Genomic DNA, 21998 nt, shown 5'->3' with positions numbered 1-21998 from the left:
ACCTTCTAGTGTCTGCCCATGTACTCTCACTCTCTGCCTACTCTCGTGGATCAGGGATGGGTACACTGCTGCCCAGGGCTAAATCCAGCCTGCCCACCCCCTGGCCATGCTTATCCCCTTATGCATTATCTATGGCAGCATTTGTGCTGCAATGAGAGAGTTGAGTGGTTGCAGCAGAGACCTCTTGACCTGCAAAACCTAAAATGTTCACAGATATTTTAATGCGTGGCCCATTACAGAAGAAGCTTGCTGACCCCTGGCATAGATGAGCAGGTGATGCACTTGGTTAACCCTCCACTTGTACTCTAGATCCCCTGCCCCAGCCTCTTCCAAGACATTCCTCTATCAATCATCTTTGTCTCTCCTGCAAGGTCAACAGTTTCTTGTCTATTGGATCACTCCCTTCATGCACAAATGTGTTATTTCTCCTATCTTAACTTTTTCTTCATTCTACTCTCCCAACACATTTCTTTTGCTCCCCTTTGTGGCACAACTTCTTTAAAGAATTTATTCTCCCTGTCCCCAAATCTTCTCCTCCCATCCACTCCCCTGCCCCCACCCTGCCCCATATTGGGGACTGAACCCAGGCGTGCTTCACCACTGAGCTACATCCTCACCCATCTTTACTTTTTATTTTGAGAGAGGGTCTTGGTAAATTGCCCAGGCTAACCTCGAATTTACGATCCTCCTGCCGCAGCCTCCAGAGTCTCTGGGATCACAGGTGAGAGCCACTGGGCCACTGGGCCTGGCCCATTTGCTCTTCATCCATTGTAATTAGGCTGCTGTCTCCACTACTTCACTGGAGTGGCATTTCTCAAAGTCACCGATGCTAAACCCAGTGCCAAGCCCTCACCCCCTTCTCCTTTCAGCAGCGTTGGTTCAGTCCAGCACTCTTCCTTCTTCCTCCCCAAACTCTTTTCTTTCTTTCACTTGGCTTGTAGGGCACCCTGCTCTCCTGGATTTTTTTTTTCCCCTTAACTCTGTGGATCCTCTATCTCTTTTTCTCCATCAAATTAATATTGGGATGCTTCAAAGGTCTAGGCTTGGTCTTCTTCCCCCCTCTTCTTCCCCCTTCTTCTATCTATATCCACATTCTCCGTGATCTTATCCAGTCTAATGGCTTTAGATAAGAACTCAGATTGATATCAGCTCAGGCCTTTCTCTTGAACTCCAGAACTGAATGACCGGTAGTCTCATTGCCTCCTTCACTTGAATGATCCATAGTCTATTCTACAACTTGACACACCCAAAACAGACCCCTCCTCCTGCCTCCTGCAGCCGGCTCCATTGGCAGCCTTCCCCACCATTGTCAATGGCAACTCCATTCTTCCTTTACTCAGGTCAAAATCTTGGTGTCATTCAGACTTCTCTCTTTCAAACTTACTTCCAGTCTATCAGAGAATCCCATTGAATCTACGTTGATAATATATCCAGAATTCATCTGTGTTCCAATACGCCCACAGTACCTCTCTGGGCTGAAGCGTCAACCCTCGGGTCTGGCCTCTAACTCGTCTCTACCTCCATCCTTGCGTTATTTCAATGTGGCAGTCAGAGCAGTCCTTTAACATGGTTAGATAGATTGTGACACTCCTCCATTCAAAACCTTGCAGGGGCTAAAGCCCCTTCCACTGGCCTGCATAATCTGGACTGTTACCCCAGCCTCCCTGCTTGCGCTGTGGTACCCGTGCTCCTGCTGTAGGCTCCTGCTGTAGCTACCCACAACACTCTTGCCCTAGTACCCATTGGCTCACTTTTACATCCTTTACATCTTGGTTCACATTTCCCCACTGAAGCCCACCCTGGCCTGACCCACCCCATGTAAAAGGCAGCCCCTCTCCCCTCTCTCAGTCCCCTTGGTCTGCTCTATTTTCTTACATTTCTTATCTTCTAACATTCAAGATCAGTTTCCCAATTGTTGTCCTTATTATTTCTTGCATGCCCCCCTCCTCTGGAGCCCCACAAGGTTAGGGATCTTGGCACCAACCACCTGAAAATGGACTTAGCCTACAGTTACCTTTCTGTAAATATTTGTCGCATGCTGCTGAATAGATCAAAGACTGACCATTGCTTTGGTCCAGAGTTTCTCACTGAGCCCTCGAACTTGGGTCATAGTCAATTCTATGCATTTCCTTAGTAGAGAGTTCCCTAGGCTTTCAACCACTTGCATGCCAAACTCTGGATTACTGCCCCAAACATAATCTGTATTTTTATTTACTTTATCCTTTTCCTTAATATAGACTTATTTTATGACAACTAAATTAATTTTATCAGAACATCTCATATCATGGCTCTGATGTACTAGTTCTGTTTCTCCTAATACATTAAAATAAACATATAGCTATTAAATGAAAAAATGCTCATTTGTATTAACCGAGGTCATCTTGCTTAGCTCTTGTGGTGACCTGCCCATTCTTTTCCCTTCCATCAGAAAGGCCTCCAGCTTCTCCCATCTCCTCAAATCCCACTGTCCTTCTCTAGGAGGCCTCGGGAAGCTCCTCCAGCCTCCTTCTCTGAGCTCCCTTCACACTTACAGACAGAATGCTTAACCCAACATGTGGATGCCGACATCCTAGTATGGTTGGGCTCATGTGTTGAAGGCATGTTTCCCAATGCAGCAAAGTTCAGAGGTGGGCTTTTGGGTAGTGAGGGACCAGGAGGGCTCTGACCTCATCAGTGGATTAGTTCATTGATAGCTGAGTGGACTACAGGAGGTGGTGGAAACTCTAGGTGGTAGAGCATGATTGGAAGAAGTAGGGCATAGGGGCATGCCCTGGAGAGGTATTTCTTTTTTTTTGGTACCAGGGATTGAACCCAGGGATGCTTAACCATTGAGCCACATCCCCTGCTCTTTTTAAATTTTTTATTTTGAGACAGGGTCTTGCTTAGTTGCTTAGGGCCTCATTAAGTTGCTAAGGCTGGCTTTGAACTTGTGATCCTCCTGCCTAATCCTCCTGAGCTGCTGGGATTATAGGCGTGCGCCCCATGCACGGCTCGAAAGGTATCAATTGACCCTGGCTTCTTTTTCTTTCTCATGAGCAGAGCAGCTTCCCTCTGCTGTGCCCTTCCACCCTGGTGTTCTTCCTTGTCTCTGGCCCAAAGCAATGGACCAGTTTGTAAAAAGCTGACTAATATTCCATTTGGTTTTGTTTTCTGTTTTGCATCATAGGATAATGAAAGATCTTCCTAGAGCTATACATAAAAGAGATGTTAGAGTGCTCGACTTCCTTATTTTACAGGCTGTCAAGAACATTAAGGGGCTTTCCCCAAATCACTGCTAAGTAGGGGAAAAGCCAAGTCTTGGGTCTTCTGATTCTTCACTCTCAGAGGGGGAAATCCACCAGCACTTGCTGGGTCCCTGTAATGTGCAGGAGGGAACCGTGAATAGAATGGATTCAGGCCTTACCCAGAGCTTACAGTGTGCTCAGGAAGACATCACTACACAAACAACCCTACATGATTAAGTAAATCACACCCTCTTTGGGACTGACAACTCAGCTGCATTGTGGGTTAATTAGGCCACTCTGGTCTCACCTATTTGCCACTGTGCTCAGGGAGAAGGCAGCCCAGGAGCTCAGGGACTCTCAGCCTTAGGAGTAGCTCCAGTTTCCACCTCGCTGCATTCAGCTAGATGGTGACAGGAGAGACTGCCAGGTCTGCCCTGGAGACAACCCCTTGGTTTTCGGAGTTTGGGCATCTTGGACATTTTTTGTTGTTGTTTTTGGTATTGGGGATTGAATCCAGGGAACTTTACCACTGAGTTACATTCATAGCTCTATTTTTTTTTTTTTCTTTTTGAGACTGGGTCTTGCTAAGTTGTTGAGAGTCTTGCTAACATTCTCAGACTGGTCTTGAACTTGCCATCCTCCTGCCTCAGCCTCTGAAGTTGCTGGAATTACAGGTGTGTGCCACAAAATGCATGTTGGTCATTTTTGCCAAGGGAGTGCCTATAATGTGGCTTTGATGTTTTTTTTTTTTTTTAAAGTACTGAGTTTCCGGAAGTGGAAACTCTTAGTGTCATGTGTGAGGCCCATTGCAAAGCCTCAGGTAGCTTCACCTTTTTGGTAAAATGCAGGTTCTTCTAAAGAGGATGCACTTTTGTCCCTGTTACCATTACATCCAGAGCTTGTGCATTTCCTTGAGATTGTTCTGTGGGGCTGGTTAACCCATGCCTAAGAAACTCCAATTCCATCTGCCTTAGTCTTAGAAAATTAAACCTAACAAATGATGTGACATGTAGTGATTTGGAACAGGGGTGCATTTAACTGAGAAAGCACTGGAGGGCTTCAGCTCTGATTCTACCTCTCGTGAGGCTAGGCAACTGGCTTTGTGTTTCTCAGCCTCAATTTCCGCCGCTGTCAAGTGTAGACAATAATGACTCCTATACCTTCTGACATTCTTGAGACAGGAGATGGGAACATATGGGAGAATCCTTATCAGATCTCAAGTGCAACAAAATGTCACTTAAAAATTAACCTCCTGTTATGAATCCTCTTTTGTAAAGTTCACAAGGAGGCTCAGAGAGAGAGACGTGTTAGGGCTAGAACAAAGGGTCTCCTGATTCTTACGTTTCTTTTCACCAGGTTACTGTACCAGGGCCTGCTTTCTGGTAGAGCAATTATTGGCAAGAGCAAGTTCCTGGGGAAATTAATAGGGGCTGGGAGGGAAAGGAAGGGAGGAGAGTAGAGGGATCTCCTGTCAGGGTATGGAGAGGGCAGCGGAGGGGAGGGGGCAAAGCTGAGCTCTCTCTTACCTTCTCAGCGTGTGGAGGGGGTGAGATCGGGTCTCCTCAGGGTCAGGGTTCTCTGCTGCCACCTTTCTTACCCTCTCTCAATTTGCCTATGAGTAGCTGAAGCTGATTCTAGTATAAAATAACATGCACTTTAGTACATTTTGAAAGGAAAGTCAAGTTTTAATGATAAGTTTCATGCTCCTTGGTATTTTCTTTCAAGCAAAGGCCATGTTTTCATAAGATACTCCACTTCAATGGGGCTATTCTTTTGGCCCCAGCAAACATTCCTGAGTGGTAGGTTTTAGGAGGTGTGCCAGTTTATTGCTTCTGTGTCCAATAACTTTGGAGGGTCTCTCTTCATACCCCCCAAGGTCATGTTATTTCAGAAACCTACAGCTCTTCAACGTGTACTCTAATAAAAGCAAGCGCCACTAATTCTAAAGGAAAGTGGGCTTTCCAAATAAGACCAGCTGTGAATGTTTTTTTTTTTTTTTTAAAAAAGGTGTAATTTTAGCAACAGGAGTCCATACATCAAAATTCCACGCAGTTGGACCTCTTCAGGCATTTTCACAGCCATTTAAAAAGATGTCTTCAGCAAACTCATCTAAGTTAGCTATAAATGCTTGGCATGATGGACATGAAGTGTCTGTAGGCCAATATTCAATCCAGGTTGAGGAGTCTAATGGGTAGATGTACCTACCAAGAAGAAATGGAAACAGAGTTTGTGATGACGCCACACACAGAACGAAGCTGTATTAGATCTCCCTGGTAAGAGACTATGGGCAGGTCCCCAGGGCCCCAGCTGTTAGTCACACTCTTCTAAACCAGCCTGGGGAGTGCATAGACCCTTAAAAGATGGTGAGCTGTTTGGGGCTCCCATGGCTAAAGATGGTAATGGCATCTATGTCACGGTCCATATTTCGTAAACAGATTTTAAGGTACATATTTAAACATTTTCTGAGGACAGATTAAGGGAGCTGGTGTGGTGCTCCTGAACTGATTCATCATCCAGATGGCCTGTCACATAGCTGCCAGGACGTTGCCAGCACTTCTTTGTTGTCAGCACGTGTTAGTTCATTTATGTTTGCAATGGTTTCTTGGTTAAGAGCAGAGTACATAAGAAGCATATTGTGCAGATTAAGTATGAACTACACTCAGTTTTGGAGGGAAGATCAGAGGCCTCAAACTACTGGTGACTTACTTGAAGCTGAAATTGTATTTTATCTGCAGGGCTTCTTTACCCATAATTAAATACTGTCTTCCTTTTACCAGGTCTGCATTAGCACAGGTGGTCTTTTTGATGAAGGTGATTTCAGACCCTTTCTCAGCGACGGCTTCTCCTGAGACACACAAGGAAGCTTATCACATTCTTGTTCTCATGTCACAGTTATCAACCCTCTCAAGCTGTCCAGTTCCTCATGGCTTCTGAGAGGTTAATGGCCACTGGAGAGCAGCACTAGTCACATGGTTAAGACTTCAGACTCTGGAGCCAGACTGTGTCACTCAAGCTCTAGCTGTGCCATTTCTTGGCTGTGTGGCTCTGGGCAAATACTCTACTATGCTCTGTATTAAGGACTCAGTCCTTCCACCTGAAAAATAGGCATGATGATAAAACCTACTTTGTGGATCGTTGTGAGATTCAATGGGTCAATGCGTGACCAGTGCTTAGAACACAGTAAGAATCATGTGTTTGTTATTACTGCTCTTATAGACTCCGAATTATTGCTCTAGTAGTTGAACAATATTAATTCCCATGTGTCATATAGCAAAAGAGAAAAGCATTTGGTAGCTGGCAATGGTCAACTTTGTTGAAAAGAATAAGACATGAAAGGCTTGGAAAATTTTAAGGAGAATAACTGGGATTCCCAAAAGATTCAGAGTCGCCTAGAAGCTGGTTCTTCTTCCTGGAATGCACTCCTCCCCACGTTGGTCTGTTGAATTCTACCCATCTTTAGACCCACTTTCAATCTTCACAGTATCCACTAAAACTTTCTTGTCTACTCTCTGCTGTATGAGTAATGGGGATGGAACCCAGGGCTGGAGGCTGCCGGAGGAGAGCTCCACCACTGAGCTCCACCCCCAGCCCTCCCTCACTCCTTTTATTGTGAATTTCTATCAGTGTTTCACACCACATGTCTGTCTCCTCATCTAGACTAGAAACTTCTTAAGGCAAGGATTGTGTCTGATTCATTGCTATATATTTAGGACTGATATTTATATATTTAGGACTAATATTTAACTTTTTAAACTCTGGCAGAACACAGTGCTGCACACCTGTAATCCCAGCAATTTGTGAGGCTGAGGCAGGGGGATCACAAGTCACAAGTTCCAGGCCAGACTCAGTAGTCTAGTGAGCCCCTGTCTCAAAATAAAAATTGAAAAGGGCTGGGAATGTAATTCAGTGGCAAAGCAATTCTGGGTTCAATTCCTAATACCAAACAAGCAACAATCACAAACATACACACACACACCCCTCTGGTACAGTCATTTTAATTGTTAAATCCTGAAAAAATTTTGAACCTGTCTAAAAACCATATTTAATAAATGTGTCCACAGAAAAACTTTAATTAATAACGTAAATTGTTCAGGCTCATTTTCTTAGGCTATCCCAGTGCCACGGTGTCCTGTTACAGCAACATCTGAACCACATGCCCACGCAATCTGCCAAGTCAACCATCGTCATACTATGCAGTGTGGATACATGGGCATCATCATCATCATTATTATTATTGTTATTGTTATTATTTTGTGTGCGTGGTGCTGGGGATTTGAACCCAGGGCCTTGTGCATATGAGGCAAGCACTCTACCAACTGAGCTATATCCCAGCCTTGGGCCTTATTATTTTTAAAAACTTTTGTTAGTGGAAAATTTCAAGTATATTTAGAAGAGAGAATAAATCTTTTTTCTGTTTATATCCTCACCTACTATATGTACCCTTATGCTTTAGGAGAAAAATCAGTTTATCATTATCCACCAACTACATCATTTATCCTTGGTTCTGAGTGGTTTCTTGTTAGTAGGCAACAATTCTTAAGCAAGTAGTAAGTGTGTATTATTTTAATGTTTATGTAAATTCGAAATTTATAAGTATTAAAAAGGAACATCCAGAATGGGTTTGGCTTAACATTCCCTTTTAGGTATCATAAAAATTAATCCCCTGCATCTATAGAATAATGAAATGACACTCAACAAAGGACTACAGTTTGGAAATCATTTGATACTGGGTAAAGTTCAAGACAATCTTGATACAATGCAAAAAAATTGGTACACAGTAAAACAAATAATTTTTATTTTGGGAATGAAAAGCATTTATTATTCAGTAAAAAAGGGGTGGCTTATTGTTTGTGATGTGGGTGTTGAATGTAGACAGTGCTCAAAAAATGGAGGAGTGGTGGAATGATCAGAGTGCTAAATACCTATTTCATGAGAAAGGTAATCCATTCAAATAGAGAAAACCTGTGACCACCAATGAGGAAAAACCGAAACAGCATCACAAACAACTTTTATAAAGTGAAACGCTTTAAACTAGGAAAAATGTTGTTAGTGTTGATAAAACAAATTAAAATGAGGAAAATATTATTAGAATTTTTAGAACACTTTTAGACTCAAAACACTTGATAGGAATTAAGAGAAAAAATTGACATAAATATATTATTATAATTTATGTTTAGGATCTATTTATGTTTTTTTTTAAGCATCAGAAATTTACTGGTTGCTCAAAACATTACATTGATCTTGACATATCATATATCATACATTTGTTTCAAATGGGGTATGAATTCTTATTATTCCCCCATGTACAGATTGCAGAATAGGATCTATTTATTACAGAACTTACACCTACTGAAATGAGAAAATAGCTGTTTGGTAGATATGAATAAGGCAATAAGCTAAATTTTCATCATGTTAAATAAATAAACTACTTCATTTAAAAAAGTGTTTTAAGTGACTCAAAACAAAAAATTGCACTTTGAGATTGGCTTATGATTTTTGTTAACCTCAAGGTGCTGGAAGAACAACTAAACAACACATCAAACTGTTTTGCTGAGGTTTGAGATTAAAGGATTCATTGAGAAATATTTACGTGAACACCTTTAAAGGATGTGTCTCCCCAAGAATAATATAAAACTCTATGAAGGCAGAAGTCTGTTTTATTCAAGTTGATACAACTCTGGGTCTAACATAATGCCTGGCAAACAGTAAGTGCTAAATGTTTGTTGAATGAATGAAAGAATGAATGAAGGCTCACCTGCTTTGTAGACATCTAGGAGAGTTGCTGAGTACCTGACAAAAACGTTGTCTTCAGTGACGGATGTGATGCTAACTTTGTAAGCTGGTCAGAGAGCAAAGCAAGACAAGACAAAAACAAATAATTCAGGCTGAATACCACTGATACTATGTTCAATAAAAGCCAGAATTTGCCAAACAAACGAGAAACGCAGCATGGCAGCTATTATGGGAAACCTGAGGTAGATCTTACTTCTCCCAAGGAGCCTTCCTAAGCCTATAAGCCTATGAGAATCATTAGCTCTGGCCATGGTTACTGAACAGGCTGATTAGGGTAAGAGACGTACCAAATTAAACAACAGAAGCACATAAAACCAACCAACAAGATAAACTCATGTTAGATGTAAAGTTCAGATGTTAATCCTTTAAGATTAGTGGTGTCACACCCATGGGCACTTTGAATTAAAGAGCCCCTTCCTTCTCTACCTGGAACAGTGGCGCCTTTCTCTCTCTGTCAGGCCTACCAGGGGAAACAACCTGCCAGCTTGTCTCCTTCATTTGCTTTCTCATATATCTTCATTGATTCTGATGTTTGATTTTAACAGGATTCTGTTTTCTCACTCATCCTTGCTGGAATTGGCAACTATCTGACATAAGCCACCCCAATCCTATTTTTGAAGGTTCAGGCATCGGTGTTTGACTTATGGCATGCTGGACCTCAGCTCTGGAATGACCTGCTTGAAGGGAATCATCTCTTCTCCTTGGCTTCATAGAAGACTCCTTTCTTATTGGTGCATTTGTTGGGGATGGAGTTGCAAAGAAAGAACTAAAAAAGAGATTTTATTTCTGATATCCTTCTAGTCTATCAGTCTATCCTAGATAAAGGTAAATGATGGATAGAGAGTGAACTCACTGTGGCAGAAGAAAAAGTTCAGTGGCTTAAGATGTGTAAAAAATGGGTTGGGGTGTGGCTCAGTGGTAGAGGGCTTGCCTAGCACATGTGAGGCACTGGGTTCGATTCTCAGCATCACATAGAAAAAGAAGTAAATAAAGTCATTATGTCCATCTACAACAAAAAAAAATTCAAAAAAATTTTAAAAAACCATGAAAGATGTCCTGGATTTCAGATGTATGTCTTTATGTTGGACATGGACAATGAGGATGGGTCGAGAGAGGGGACTATTTTGTTTTCATTGTGTTATTACAGTAATAGTCTATGGTTTCCAGAAAAAGCCAGTTTTATATTATACTTGGGGAGACACATCCTTTAAAGGTGTTCATGTAAATATTTCTCAATGAATCTTTTAATCTCAAACCTCTTTTCTTGAAAGTAATACCCTAAATCCAGGTTGTGTTTATTCTCTATGTTAAAATTGGTTTCTGATGTCTCAGAGTTAAAATAGTTCTAAAATGGAAGGAAGAAAGAATTTAGTGAAATTTTTGTTTGTTTGCTAAAACAATATAATATTCTCTTTGTCTTGATATATTTTAAAAAACTGCAGTAGGTCTTGGCTGAGTCAGACTTTTTAAAAATCAAGATGAGTTCATAGAAAAGAAATAGCTTAAAGCATTCAAAATTTATTCTGAAAGCAGTGTTTCCTTCCATTAAGAGAATTCAGTAGATTATGATGGGAAAAAATATTGGAGCCCAGGATGTATTCTAGTCTACAACATACTTCCTGCATGACCTTGAGCAAATGTTTTAGTCTCCTTAAGGCCCATTTTCTTTATTAGTAAAACACTGATAAAGCTTGTAAAATACTCAAAGTGTGTGTGTATGTGTGTGTGTGTGCGTGTGTGTTTTCCCCATGCTGGGGACTGAATCTAGGGCTTTCAGAGTTTCACATATGCTAGGCAAGTGCTCTACCACTGAGCTACATGCCTAGCCCTTTTTATTTCTGAGACAGGGTATGACTAACTTGCCCAGTCTGACCTCAAACTTGTGATCCTCCTGAGTCGCTAGGATTACAGGTGTGTGCCACCACATTAGGTTTCTGAAAGGCCTCTTCTGGAATTCCAGTGAGAAACCACACACAAAAACAGTAGATAATTACAAAGTGCCAAATCAACTGTAGTTTTTTTTTTTAACTTAGAAATGATACCTTTCCAATAAAAAAGACATAGTGTACAATATGATCTCTGTCTTTTTAAAAAATATTCTGATTTTTTAGTTATAGATGGACACAATATCCTTATTGATTATTTTTATGTAGTGCTGAGGGCCAAACCCAGTGCCTCACATGTGCAAGGCAAGCGCTCTGCCACTGAGCTACAGCCCTAGCCCTGATCTCTCTTTCTTAAGGAAAAAAAAAAGTGCCAGAAATAAGCATGGGAAACTATGGATAGAAAACAAAGCTAATTCTATCAGGAACTGGAGACAAAGTTACAGTGGTACTTGGGTATTGATTTAGCTCTAGGTTCTGGACAACTGGAAGGAGATCCTCCTTTTGAAATACAGTTTGAAACATGGATTGCGATTCTACAAATACTAAAAATTATTTAGAAATTTTACTTTTACCCTGTAGACATTTTTAAAGAACCAAGTCTCCCAAGCCACTCTTGCCACTGCCTCTGTTCTGTTAACTGGAGGAATACAGAATTGAAATCTCAGATCCCTGTGGAGTGTCAAAAGTTCCCTTTGAATTGGTTATAATGCCTGTAATTCAAAAGGATCTAGTAAAGAGTCTTAGCTGGGTATGCATGTCACTTTCATTATTTATAATGAAAATCATATTTCTTTGCTAGAGAATAAATAACTTTCCATGTTAATGTTGAAAATCGATGCCATTTTTCCTTCAAGGGACAAATGGAATATGGTATCCATATAATCACTAGTTAAGGTTTCTGACCTTTCTAATGGATCATGGATTCATAAAATTTCATGTTTAAAGGAACTCTATTGAACAGTTGAACTTACCATATGCAATCTCTGGTTTACATGCCGTTGCTTTCCTAGACTCTGCAGAGATCGTCAGATCCAAATCTTCCTGCATTTGCCCACAGTCAGCTGGGTGTGAAAAATGGCACACATTAGGTCACTGTGAAGAAGCTGGTGCTCCCTTTGGGAGTAAACATGGTGTTTCATGAGCCCTGAGGCAATCCAATAGAATCTTACAAATGCCAGATTCCAAAAACCTGCAATTTTCTCCTCTTCCATAAAGTGGAACAGTACATAAAGTAAAAACAAAACCAACCAACATGTGCCAAATCTAGAACATAAGACTTATTCTTAGATGTGCATTAACTCCACAACCAGTTCTATAGAAATGTATTTGCTTCCCTTGAAGAATGGGGAAAATTTTTCCATTGGAGTATAATCAAAAGTCCCTTGAACAATCTAAAATGATAATTTGATTTCTAGCTATAAGATGGTATGATAAGTACATAGGAAACATGTAGATATCAAGGATTTTGAAAGAACCAAAACCAACCCAGACCCTCCCGGAGCCTGTGGTTGGTTACCGGTGAGTTCTGGATCTTTCCCTTGATCAAAAAAAGCTGTTTTCAATTTATGAAAGATGGAACTGAACTAGACCATAAAGAGACTTCCCTGACCGGGAGGGATAAGGAGAAAGGAGCTAGTGGCTTAGCCCCAGGTTCGTTCTCTTGGGCTTTGGTCCTATGTTAAAAAGATTGGGGGAAAGTAAAACTTTCCCATCATGTTACCCTGGGGTATCCAACAACCACCTGCATGGGTTTCCCTGCTCCTGGGCAGTGTTCCACGGGGTTGTTCTAGAGTTATGCAGAAGTAGCTTCACAATGCTCAAGGAATCATTAGCTTTCTATCAGTTGAGATTACATTTCCACTTCTCAGAAACAGTAGTTTGTCAAACAGCTTCCCCCAGATTAATTTTGGATTATGCGTGGTTGCTTTAAACAAGCATGCAGTCTAAGTAAGTGAACTTTACCTTCTATGCACTTGCACATTGGTCCTTCACAAACTTTTTGGAGTTTGGTGTATGAGGTGCTGTAAAACATGGTGCACTGTTTATCTGTGGCAATAAAAGAGTGGTTATGAGAAGTGGCTAACAGACAGAGCTGCCCAAGGTCAAGTCATCTGCTTTCTGAACTGGTAAGCTCTCCCATCACTTAACAATCTCTGAAGTGCCTGAGTAGTTCAACGTGGGATCCTTCATTCAACAAAAGTTTATTGAGTACACACCATGTGCCTGACGCTGTGTTAGATACTAGGCACGCAAGGATGAAAATACTTTGGGGTTGGTGAGAAAGATACACCAACAATTTCAATGCAATGTGAAAAGCGCTATCACAGAGCTATCTGCGAACTGTAATGGGAATGCAGGGTAGAAATTTTCTGGGAAGATCAAAGAAATAGAAGGGTATACTAACAGTGAATACCACAGACAAACTTGAGGCAAAAAATTTTAAGTTAGGCAACATCATCCAGTTATTTTAAAAACAAAGTGAGAACTGAGACGTGAAATGATTTTCTCAATGTCATGAAGTAGATTGGATTTAGTCATTTAAAAAGAAACCTGTATGCAATAGTTGGAATATTCTGGTTGGGACTGTTATGAAGTGGGTTCTAAGTGAGGCTATATATAAATCGATTGCATGGGTCTCTAGTGGGTTTCTATTGGTTATGTGAAGACTATCTGTGGGAAGCCATTCTCGAACGTGATTGGGCACGTCCCTGATTGGGTGTGAGGCGTTCTGGCCAAACTGTGTCGGAGCTATCCCCACCCTCTCCAGGTGCGAGAGCCTGTCCGTGTGGGGGTGTGACTGACCATTGACCCTGAGACCAATGACTGACCCTGACCTTGGAGTGCTGCCCCCCTCGACCTTCATTGGATGGAATTTTCCCCTGAATTTCTTGTTCCCCCCAAAAAGGCCACTCCCTGGTGTGCTCTCTCTCTCTCTCTCTCTCTCTCTCTCTCTCTCTCTCTCTCCCCTGCTAGTCCTGAGTAAGTCTTGCTGCCCCACCTGGTGGTTCGAGGCGAGAGCTAGAGGGAGGGCCGTCTCGGACCTGGTCATAGAAAAAGGTAATTGAGTCTGTGTGTTTATTTTGATCTCACTAGTTAACTTCTATGCTACGAACCTCTTGTATGAAACCAGCGTGCTGGCCGCGTGGTGGAACTATCAATTAGTTTTCTGAAGAAATTTTAGAGTAAAGCGGATTACCTGGTCTGTGATATTCATACACTGTAAAAGTGGCAGGATTCAGAAACCCAACTTCGAAAAGTTCAAATATCCGGAATCGGACACAAAGGAAATCGCTGGAGGGAATCTGCTTGACAAATTCAAGGATTTAAGGAAATGATGGGAGAGAAGAAATTCATAATAGCTTACTTTATACATTTTGAATGGTGATAGGAAGGGGAAAGTGGACCTTACCGAATTCAGCTGCAGAATGACATGTCCATCTTTGATTTGATAATCAGTCAATAGTTGATCTACCCCTTCCACAAGCTAAGGAAGGAAAGAGAAAAACTTACATTTCATTTTGTTATCTTTATGTTTAATTGCACTCACTTGATGATGGGATGTTTAACTAAAGGCATGTGATTCACTATTCAAAGAAGTTCAAGAGCAGTTTTCTCCTCTTGGAAAAAACCTGAACATGTTAGCACAAGCACTCACACTCTTTGGACCATGCTAGTATATGCCCTGGTTTCACTTGTGTAAATCAAAATGTAGGTAGATTATTGTTTTGGAAAGAAAATTTGGGGTGATTGCATGAAAGGGACATATGAGAACGAAAAGACAAACTTGTCTATAAAAATAACGCAGAAAAGAAATCCAAACATTCACAGCAATTTTTAAAAGAAAACACTTGCAGCTTGTAAATCTTCTTGGTTTGCACCGATGCCAGTGGGCAAGGAGATGTCCATCACTGCATGGGAGGACCCGGATGATGATTCCTCCTTGCTGGGCTTGTAGCTAAATGAATGAGAGATTAGGAATTGGAATAAGTAAATGGATAAGATGCTTTAATAAAGGACTCTATACTCTAAATTTCAATTTGGGTCTCCATTTAGCTGTTCCAGTCCCTTGCATGAGTTAAAGTCTCTGAATTTTAGGGTTGTAAGAGATCTTTGACTCATCTGTTCTCTTTCCTTGATTTGTCCAGTAATCTCAGTATAGCCTATTCTGGAGCACAGAAGACACCAGTCCAGGTGAACGAGCTGGAGAAACTGAGGACAGAGTAAGACACCCCGCCAAGGTTACATGGCTAGTTCATTAAAATACAGGTTTCTTGATTCTCACTTGAGTTCATTTAAATTGAGTACATTTTAAATTGAAAATTAGTTGTATTATTGAGAGGGACTCCATAAGTGTGTCTAGGAAGAAAATACACTTAAATGTCAGCAGCTATTTTCTCCGGATGGTGAGATCACACTTGATTATCTCATTTCTCCCCCTACTTTACTTTGTTCTTAAAAATTCCCACAATAGGTAGATTTGAAAGAAGAATTCCTTGAGGACAGTCCCTTTCTGAGAATCATGCTAGTGAGGAATTAGGGAAAAAAGGCAAAGATGAAGCAGGAGGTGTTTTTGGTTTTTTGTTTGTTGTTTTTGGTTTTGGTAAGAAAGGAAAGAATGCTGAGAGGGAGAAACAGGAAGCCTGGTTTTATCCCAATTCTGCTGAGAGATCTCCACAAGTCATTTCCCCTTTGTAAGCTCATTTGTAAAATGATCTGTGAAGAAGCATAAACTTGTGTTTTACATTTGTCTTTACGATTCTGAGGCTTTGGCTGAGTGGCAGAGGCTCGGCACTACCATTAAGGGGAGTCAGAGGACTGAAAGTGGGGGCAGAGGCAAGGCCCCTGCAGAGAGCGGGGTTCCAGCCTCCTCACAAGATGCCTGAGAGGCAGCTGTGTCCTGGAGGCTGGAGTCGGGAAGAGCAGACAGGATAAAAGGAAGAAACTGAGAAGATGGCTTCATAAGAGGGGGAATGAGCTAGTGAAACCGGAGACACTGAGTCGGTGAGGTGTCAGGGCACCTCTTCCTCAACCGCACATAAGGGAGCACTCACAAAACGCCTCTATTAGTAGTTTTAGGTAGACTATTTACCCCAAAAATAAAGGATTAGGAAATCTCTGACTTATAAAAACTTAACCCCATTCTCCACCAAGCTAACCATTTAAAACAGAACATAAGACTTCTTTGAATGTACTGTGACACCCGAGCCATCTCCCTAATTGGATGGGCAGAGGCAGAGAACTCTGGCTCACAGATGCAAATACTCCAGGACAGGATGGAAAAGGCCCCCCGCCCCCCACCGTGGAGGGTGTCTATGAAAAGGTCGCTGGAGCCTTGATGACTGGTTGCCATAGAGACTGTTTCAACCACAGAACAGAAATCCTCCTTTCAGGAAGCCCTTTGCCTGCTGCCAAAACCAGCAATCTTCCCCAAGGCATTTTGTTGTGAGAGAAATGAAATCCTCTTTCCCCCTCCTCTTTTCTTATGAACATAACAGAGAGGCTGTAAAAAGCTAAATGCACGAAAGAGACCCTCAGAACACAGAGAGTATGTGCTGGGATTTTCTTTCTTTCTCTCTCTCTCTCTCTCTTTTAGTCAAGAGAGAGAATATTTGAAAGCAAAGAATTTCTTACATGAATAAGAACTACACAGTTACTTTTGGAATTGACCCAACCTAACTTCTGTATCACAGAACCCAAAACATATTCCACCCGCCTTTTTTGAACATTCTGTCTCCAATTTGTACAAACCAAAAGACAGACTATTCAACATGACATTTTAACTTCCTTTTGTACATTGACGATGTGAAATGAGGCTTCCTATCAATGAAGACAAATGAATGAATTTTTTATAAAGAGCCTTTTGGGATGTAGCAGGGTTGTGGACATTTAGAACTGGCAGAAATGTTAAGATAAGACTGTTCAGTTACCCTTGCTTTACAGAAAAGGTTCAGAGAAGTAAGCTGGTTTGCTGAAGGTCTCTGGAGTACATACAGGCAGAGGTGGCTCACAGGTGTGCGCCACTCCATCGTCAAGAGCCCTTCCTGGTGCCAACTCCAGAAGCCTCCCTGTAGAGTCCTGCACACAGATTCTGGCTGTGCCCAGAAGTTTGCTCACACCTCCCTGAGACAACTGCGGTGGGTTTAAAGAGAACCATGATTGTGTCTCCTCTTCAGTTGACCCAAGAAGAGGAATGGCAGTTAGGAGGAAGTGAGCTGCCTGGGAAAAGGTGACCTTCATGGAAAGATGTTAGGACATGAAGAAAGATGCTCAAGAGAGAACAGAGCAAGGACTGGCCATGGCAGGAGGCAGGGAACGCTGGAAGGAAGCTATGCTGCCAAGGAAAGAAGACTAGGTGTGAAGGAATCTGAAGAAGAGTAATGTCTTACTAAGGAAGTCGGGGCCTAATCCAATATGACAGAGATTAGGGCCGACTTTTTCTTCTATTAGATGCAGGGTCTCTGGTTTCATTCCTAGGTCCTTGATCCAATTTGAGTTTTGTGCATGGTAAGAAATAGGGGTTTAATTTCATTTTGTTGCTTATAGGATTCCAGTTTTCCCAGCACCATTTGTTGAAGAGGCTAACTTTTCTCTAATGTACGTTTTTGGTGCCTTTGTCTAATATAAGATAATTGAAATTGTGTGGGTTAATCTCTGTGTCCTCTATTCTGTACCATTGGTCTACCAGTCTGTTTTGGTGACAATACCATGCTGTTTTTGTTCCTTTTGCTCTGTAGTATAGTTTAAGGTCTGGTATAGTGATGCCACCTGCTTCACTCTTCTTGCTAAGGATTGCTTTAGCTATTCTGGGTCTCTTATTTTTCCAGATGAATTTCATGACTGCTTTTTCTATTTCTATGAGGAATGTCATTGGGATTTTGATTGGAATTGCATTAAATCTGTATAGTGCTTTTGGAAGTATGGTCATTTTGACAATATTAATTCTGCCTATCCAAGAACAAGGGAGATATTTCCATCTTCTAAGATCTTCTTTAATTTCTTTCTTTAGCATTCTGTAGTTTTCATTGTAGAGGTCTTTCACCTCTTTTGTTAGGTTGATTCCCAAGTATTTTACTTTTTTCTGAGGCTATTGTAAATGGGGTAATTTTCCTCGTTTCCCCTTCAGAGGATTTGTCACTGATAAACAGAAATGCCTTTGATTTATGGGTGTTGATTTTGTATCCTGCTACTTTGCTGAATTCATTTACTAATTTAGAAGTTTTCTGGTGGAATTTTTTAGATCTCCTAGTTATAGTATCATATTGTTGGCAAATAGTGCTAATTTGAATTCTTCTTTCTCTGTCTATATCGCTTTAATTTCTTTCATCTGTCTAATTGCTCTGGCCAGTGTTTCAAGAACTATGTTAAATAGAAGTGGTGAAAAAGGGCATCCCTGTCTTGTTCCAGTTTTTAGAGGAAATGCTTTCAATTTTTCTCCATTTAAAATGATGTTGGCTTGGGACTTAGCATAGATAGCTTTTACAATGTTGAGATATGTTCCTGTTATATCAGATTAGGCCCCGACTTCCTTAATAAGACTCCTATTGCACAAAATTGAAATCAAGAATTAATAAATGAGATGGATTCAAACTAAAAAGCTTCTTTTCAGTAAAAGAAACAAACAGTGAGGTGAATAGAGAGCCTACAACTTGGGAGCAAATTTTTACCACTTACACATCAGATAGAGCACTAATCTCTAGGGTATATAAAGAACTCAAAACAAATAATCCAATCAATAAATGGGCGAAGGACATGAACAGACACTTTTCAGAAGGTGATATACAATCAATAAATATATGAAAAATATTTAACATCTCTAGCAATTAAAGAAATACAAATCAAAACTACTCTAAGATATCATCTCACTCCAGTCAGAATGGCAGCTATTATGAAGACAAACAACAATAAGTATTGGCGAGGATTCGGGGAAAAAAGCACACTCATACATTGCTGGTGGGACTGCAAAATGGTGCAGCCAATCTGGAAAGCAGTATGGAGATTCCTTGGAAACCTGGGAATGAAACCACCATTTGACCCAGCTATCCCACTCCTCAGTCTATACTCAAAGAACTTAAAAACAGCATACTACAGGGACACAGCCACATCAATGTTTATAGCAGCCCAATTCACAATAGCTAAACTGTGGAACCAACCTAGATGCCCTTCTGTTAGATGAATGGATAAAGAAAATTTGGTATATACACACAATGGAACATTACTCAACAATAAAAGAGAATAAAATCATTGGCATTTGCAGGTAAATGGATGGAGTCGGAGAAGATAATGCTAAATGAAGTTAGCCAATTCCAGAAAACCAAATGTCAAATGTTTTCTCTAATATAAGGAGGCTGATTCATAGTGGGATTGGGAGGGGGGAGCATGGGAAGATTAGACAAACTCTAGATAGGGCAAAGGGGAGGAAGAGAAGGGGAGGGGACAAGGGGGTAAAAAAGGTGGAATGAGATGGACATCATTACTCTAAGTACAAGTATGAAGACACAAATGGTGTGAGTATACTTTGTATACAACCAGAGATATGAAAAATTGTGCTCTATATGCGCATATGAATTGTAATACATTCTCTTTGAATTGTTAATGATCAAATTAAAATAAAAAAATTAAAAAATAAATATACCATCTAATTTAATGCTTCAAAAAAAAGAAGAAGAAGTAAACAGCTGGCTGGGAGGCAGTGGGAAACAATTGCTGTTTTTTGGGATCAATGGTCTCAGATTGCACTGATTGACAGAATTGGTTTAGATACTGAATTGGGTGTCAGGGGTCAGGGACATGAGCCCCTGGCCCTGCATCTAACTGTGAGAACTTGGCAGCCTACATTACATCTTTGGGTCTTAGTATATTTCTAAAATCAGTCTATTTCTACAATATTCCCAGAGTCCTCTTTAAATCTAGTCTGTTACACAGCCCCACTGAATGTCCAAGATGTCCATATGGAGGGCTTTGGTATCGTGTGATTACAAGTAAAAACAGCAAAGCACCTTCCACAGATACCACTGTTTTTGACAATACCAAGAGTTAAGGAGACAGAACATGACAGGGGCCTGGAGAGGAGAGGGAAGGAGCCTAGGTCCAGCCCTTGCTTCCACCACTAACTGATGCACTCTTAGTGAAGCCAAAAATACACGCATATTTTCAAAACCAGCACACAGGTTCACAAACATTTGAGGATGGTGGCTTGGTAAGAGACTAATGGCTCCCCGGGCATGTCCATGTCCTAATCCCACAAACCTGGAATATGTTAAACTTATGTGGCAAAAGGGACTTTATAAATATGATTAAATTAAGGATCTGAGGTAGGGAGATTAGGGAGGATTGCGGGTCTTTTACAGGGAAAGAAACAGAAGAGTCAGAGAGGGATGTGACGATGAAAGTAGGCATCAGAGTGAGGAAGGGCAACTGGAAAAGCTCAGATGCTGGCCTTGAAGATGGAGGAAGAGGCCACAAGCCAAGGGACACAGGAAGCCCCTAGAATCTGGAAAAGGCAAAGAAATGGATTCTTTTCTAGAGCCTCCAGGAGAAACAGCCCTGCCTACTCCTTGATTTTAGGACTTTTGATTTCTAGACATGTAGAAGAATAAATTTGAATTGTCATAAAGTTTGTAGCAAATTATTACTTAACAGCAATAGGAAACTAAGACAATAGCCAATTTAGGACCCTGGGTCCAGTCACAGATGGTTTAACATAGATGGTTCTCAACTTTGGCTCCATTTAGAATGGCCTCTGGGGTGAGGTGTGAGCTTTGGTCATTTCGGAAACTTCTGATTTCAATGTGCAGCCTGGGCTGAGAACCACTGGCTGATAGTGGCCAGGGGCTCGGTTGAGTGAATGATTTTTCTAAGAGGGAGGAACTGCTAATGGGAGACTCTTTTGCATTTTCTTTTCCTAACGCATCATATCTCCACCCCTGAAAGACTGAAAAAGTTATTATACTGTTTAAACAAAAAATAGAAGAGAAAACTATATGTGAGCAGAACCCATATTGTTCTTTATAATAAGTAGCTACAGAGTAACACCTGTTAAATTTTGCCATTTAAAAAAAATTGCGGGGCTGAGGATGTGGCTCAAGTGGTAGCGCGCTCGCCTGGCATGCGTGCGGCCCGGGTTCGATCCTCAGCACCACATACAAAACAAAGATGTTGTATCCACCGATAACTAAAAAAATAAATATTAAAATTCTCTCTCTCTCTCACTCTCTCTTAAAAAAAAAATTGAACAATTTCATATCTTCTGGACTTCTTAAGATTCAAAAAGATACAAAGAAGTAATACTATGATAAAATCGAACTCCACACTCTTGTTTTGTGGAAATGGCTCACCTGGCACAGGCTACGATGCGCTTGTATCCTGAGTCACCGAAGCCACTGTAGCTGGATGCTAGTACAAACAAAGGAACAAATGAGCAAATATGAAGCAAAGTGTTTTGAGTTGTCTTGGAACCTGTCAGAACAGAATCGTTAACGATCAAGTCTCTAAACATACTTCAAAATGATTTGACATTTGGAAGTTGGCACTTTTGGTGATTTCAATGGAAATTCATGGCTATGGGCAACATCAGGAAATCTTTAAATAATTACAACAGCTCTTTGCTCTCCAAGAACTTATAATTTAAGGAAGACATCATTTAAGATAAGTATATATTGGCAATGTGTCTGGGAGATTTGGAAGGAGGAAGAGCCAATGGCTGCATTTGCTGGTGGTTGCAAGAAAGCTGGTAGAAACTGAGCCAAAATGGAAGCCATCAGGGCAGAGGCAGCAGCAAGGCTCTGACCCTGGGGCAAAGGTCAAAGGAGGTGGTTTGGAGCCTGCAAGTGGACTTGATTTTGGACAGGGAAGTAAGATCCAATTAATAGAGGCTTGGGAGGGCCACAGGTTATAAAGGGGGGGGGGAAGGAACATAAGAAAAGGGGGAGGAGGGGGAAGAAAAGGAGGAGGAAGAGATGGAACAGGGGGAGGAGGAGGAGGAGGAGATAGAGAAGGGAGGAGGACATGGAGGAGGGGGTGGGGGAAGAAAATGACACTGAGGACTGTGAGTATTGGAGAAAAGAACAAGGTAAAGATGGAGGCAGAGGATTGTGCA

At 41.2% G+C, this 21998-nt stretch overlaps 1 protein-coding gene across 1 annotated transcript in view; it reads right to left on the bottom strand.

The window, feature by feature from the left end:
* Positions 1-4884: 4884 nt before the first annotated feature.
* LOC107152134 (complement C5-like) overlaps positions 4885-21998 on the bottom strand; it is an 85224-nt gene continuing 68110 nt past the window's right edge. The window contains exons 33-41 of the mRNA XM_015497664.2: positions 21238-21295; positions 14756-14858; positions 14313-14387; positions 14100-14205; positions 12866-12949; positions 11875-11964; positions 8980-9063; positions 5931-6069; positions 4885-5425 (exon numbers count right to left, since the gene is read on the bottom strand). Of these exons, the coding sequence (XP_015353150.1) occupies positions 5287-5425; positions 5931-6069; positions 8980-9063; positions 11875-11964; positions 12866-12949; positions 14100-14205; positions 14313-14387; positions 14756-14858; positions 21238-21295 (878 nt within the window). The 3' untranslated portion in view covers positions 4885-5286. The remainder of the gene's footprint in view (positions 5426-5930; positions 6070-8979; positions 9064-11874; positions 11965-12865; positions 12950-14099; positions 14206-14312; positions 14388-14755; positions 14859-21237; positions 21296-21998) is intronic.

The sequence above is a fragment of the Marmota marmota genome, unplaced genomic scaffold (genome assembly GCF_001458135.2).
Source record: "Marmota marmota marmota unplaced genomic scaffold, marMar, whole genome shotgun sequence".
NCBI classification, from domain to species: domain Eukaryota; kingdom Metazoa; phylum Chordata; class Mammalia; order Rodentia; family Sciuridae; genus Marmota; species Marmota marmota.
The sequence above is the reverse complement of the archived record's forward strand: the minus strand, read 5'-3'. Positions and strand labels throughout refer to the sequence as shown.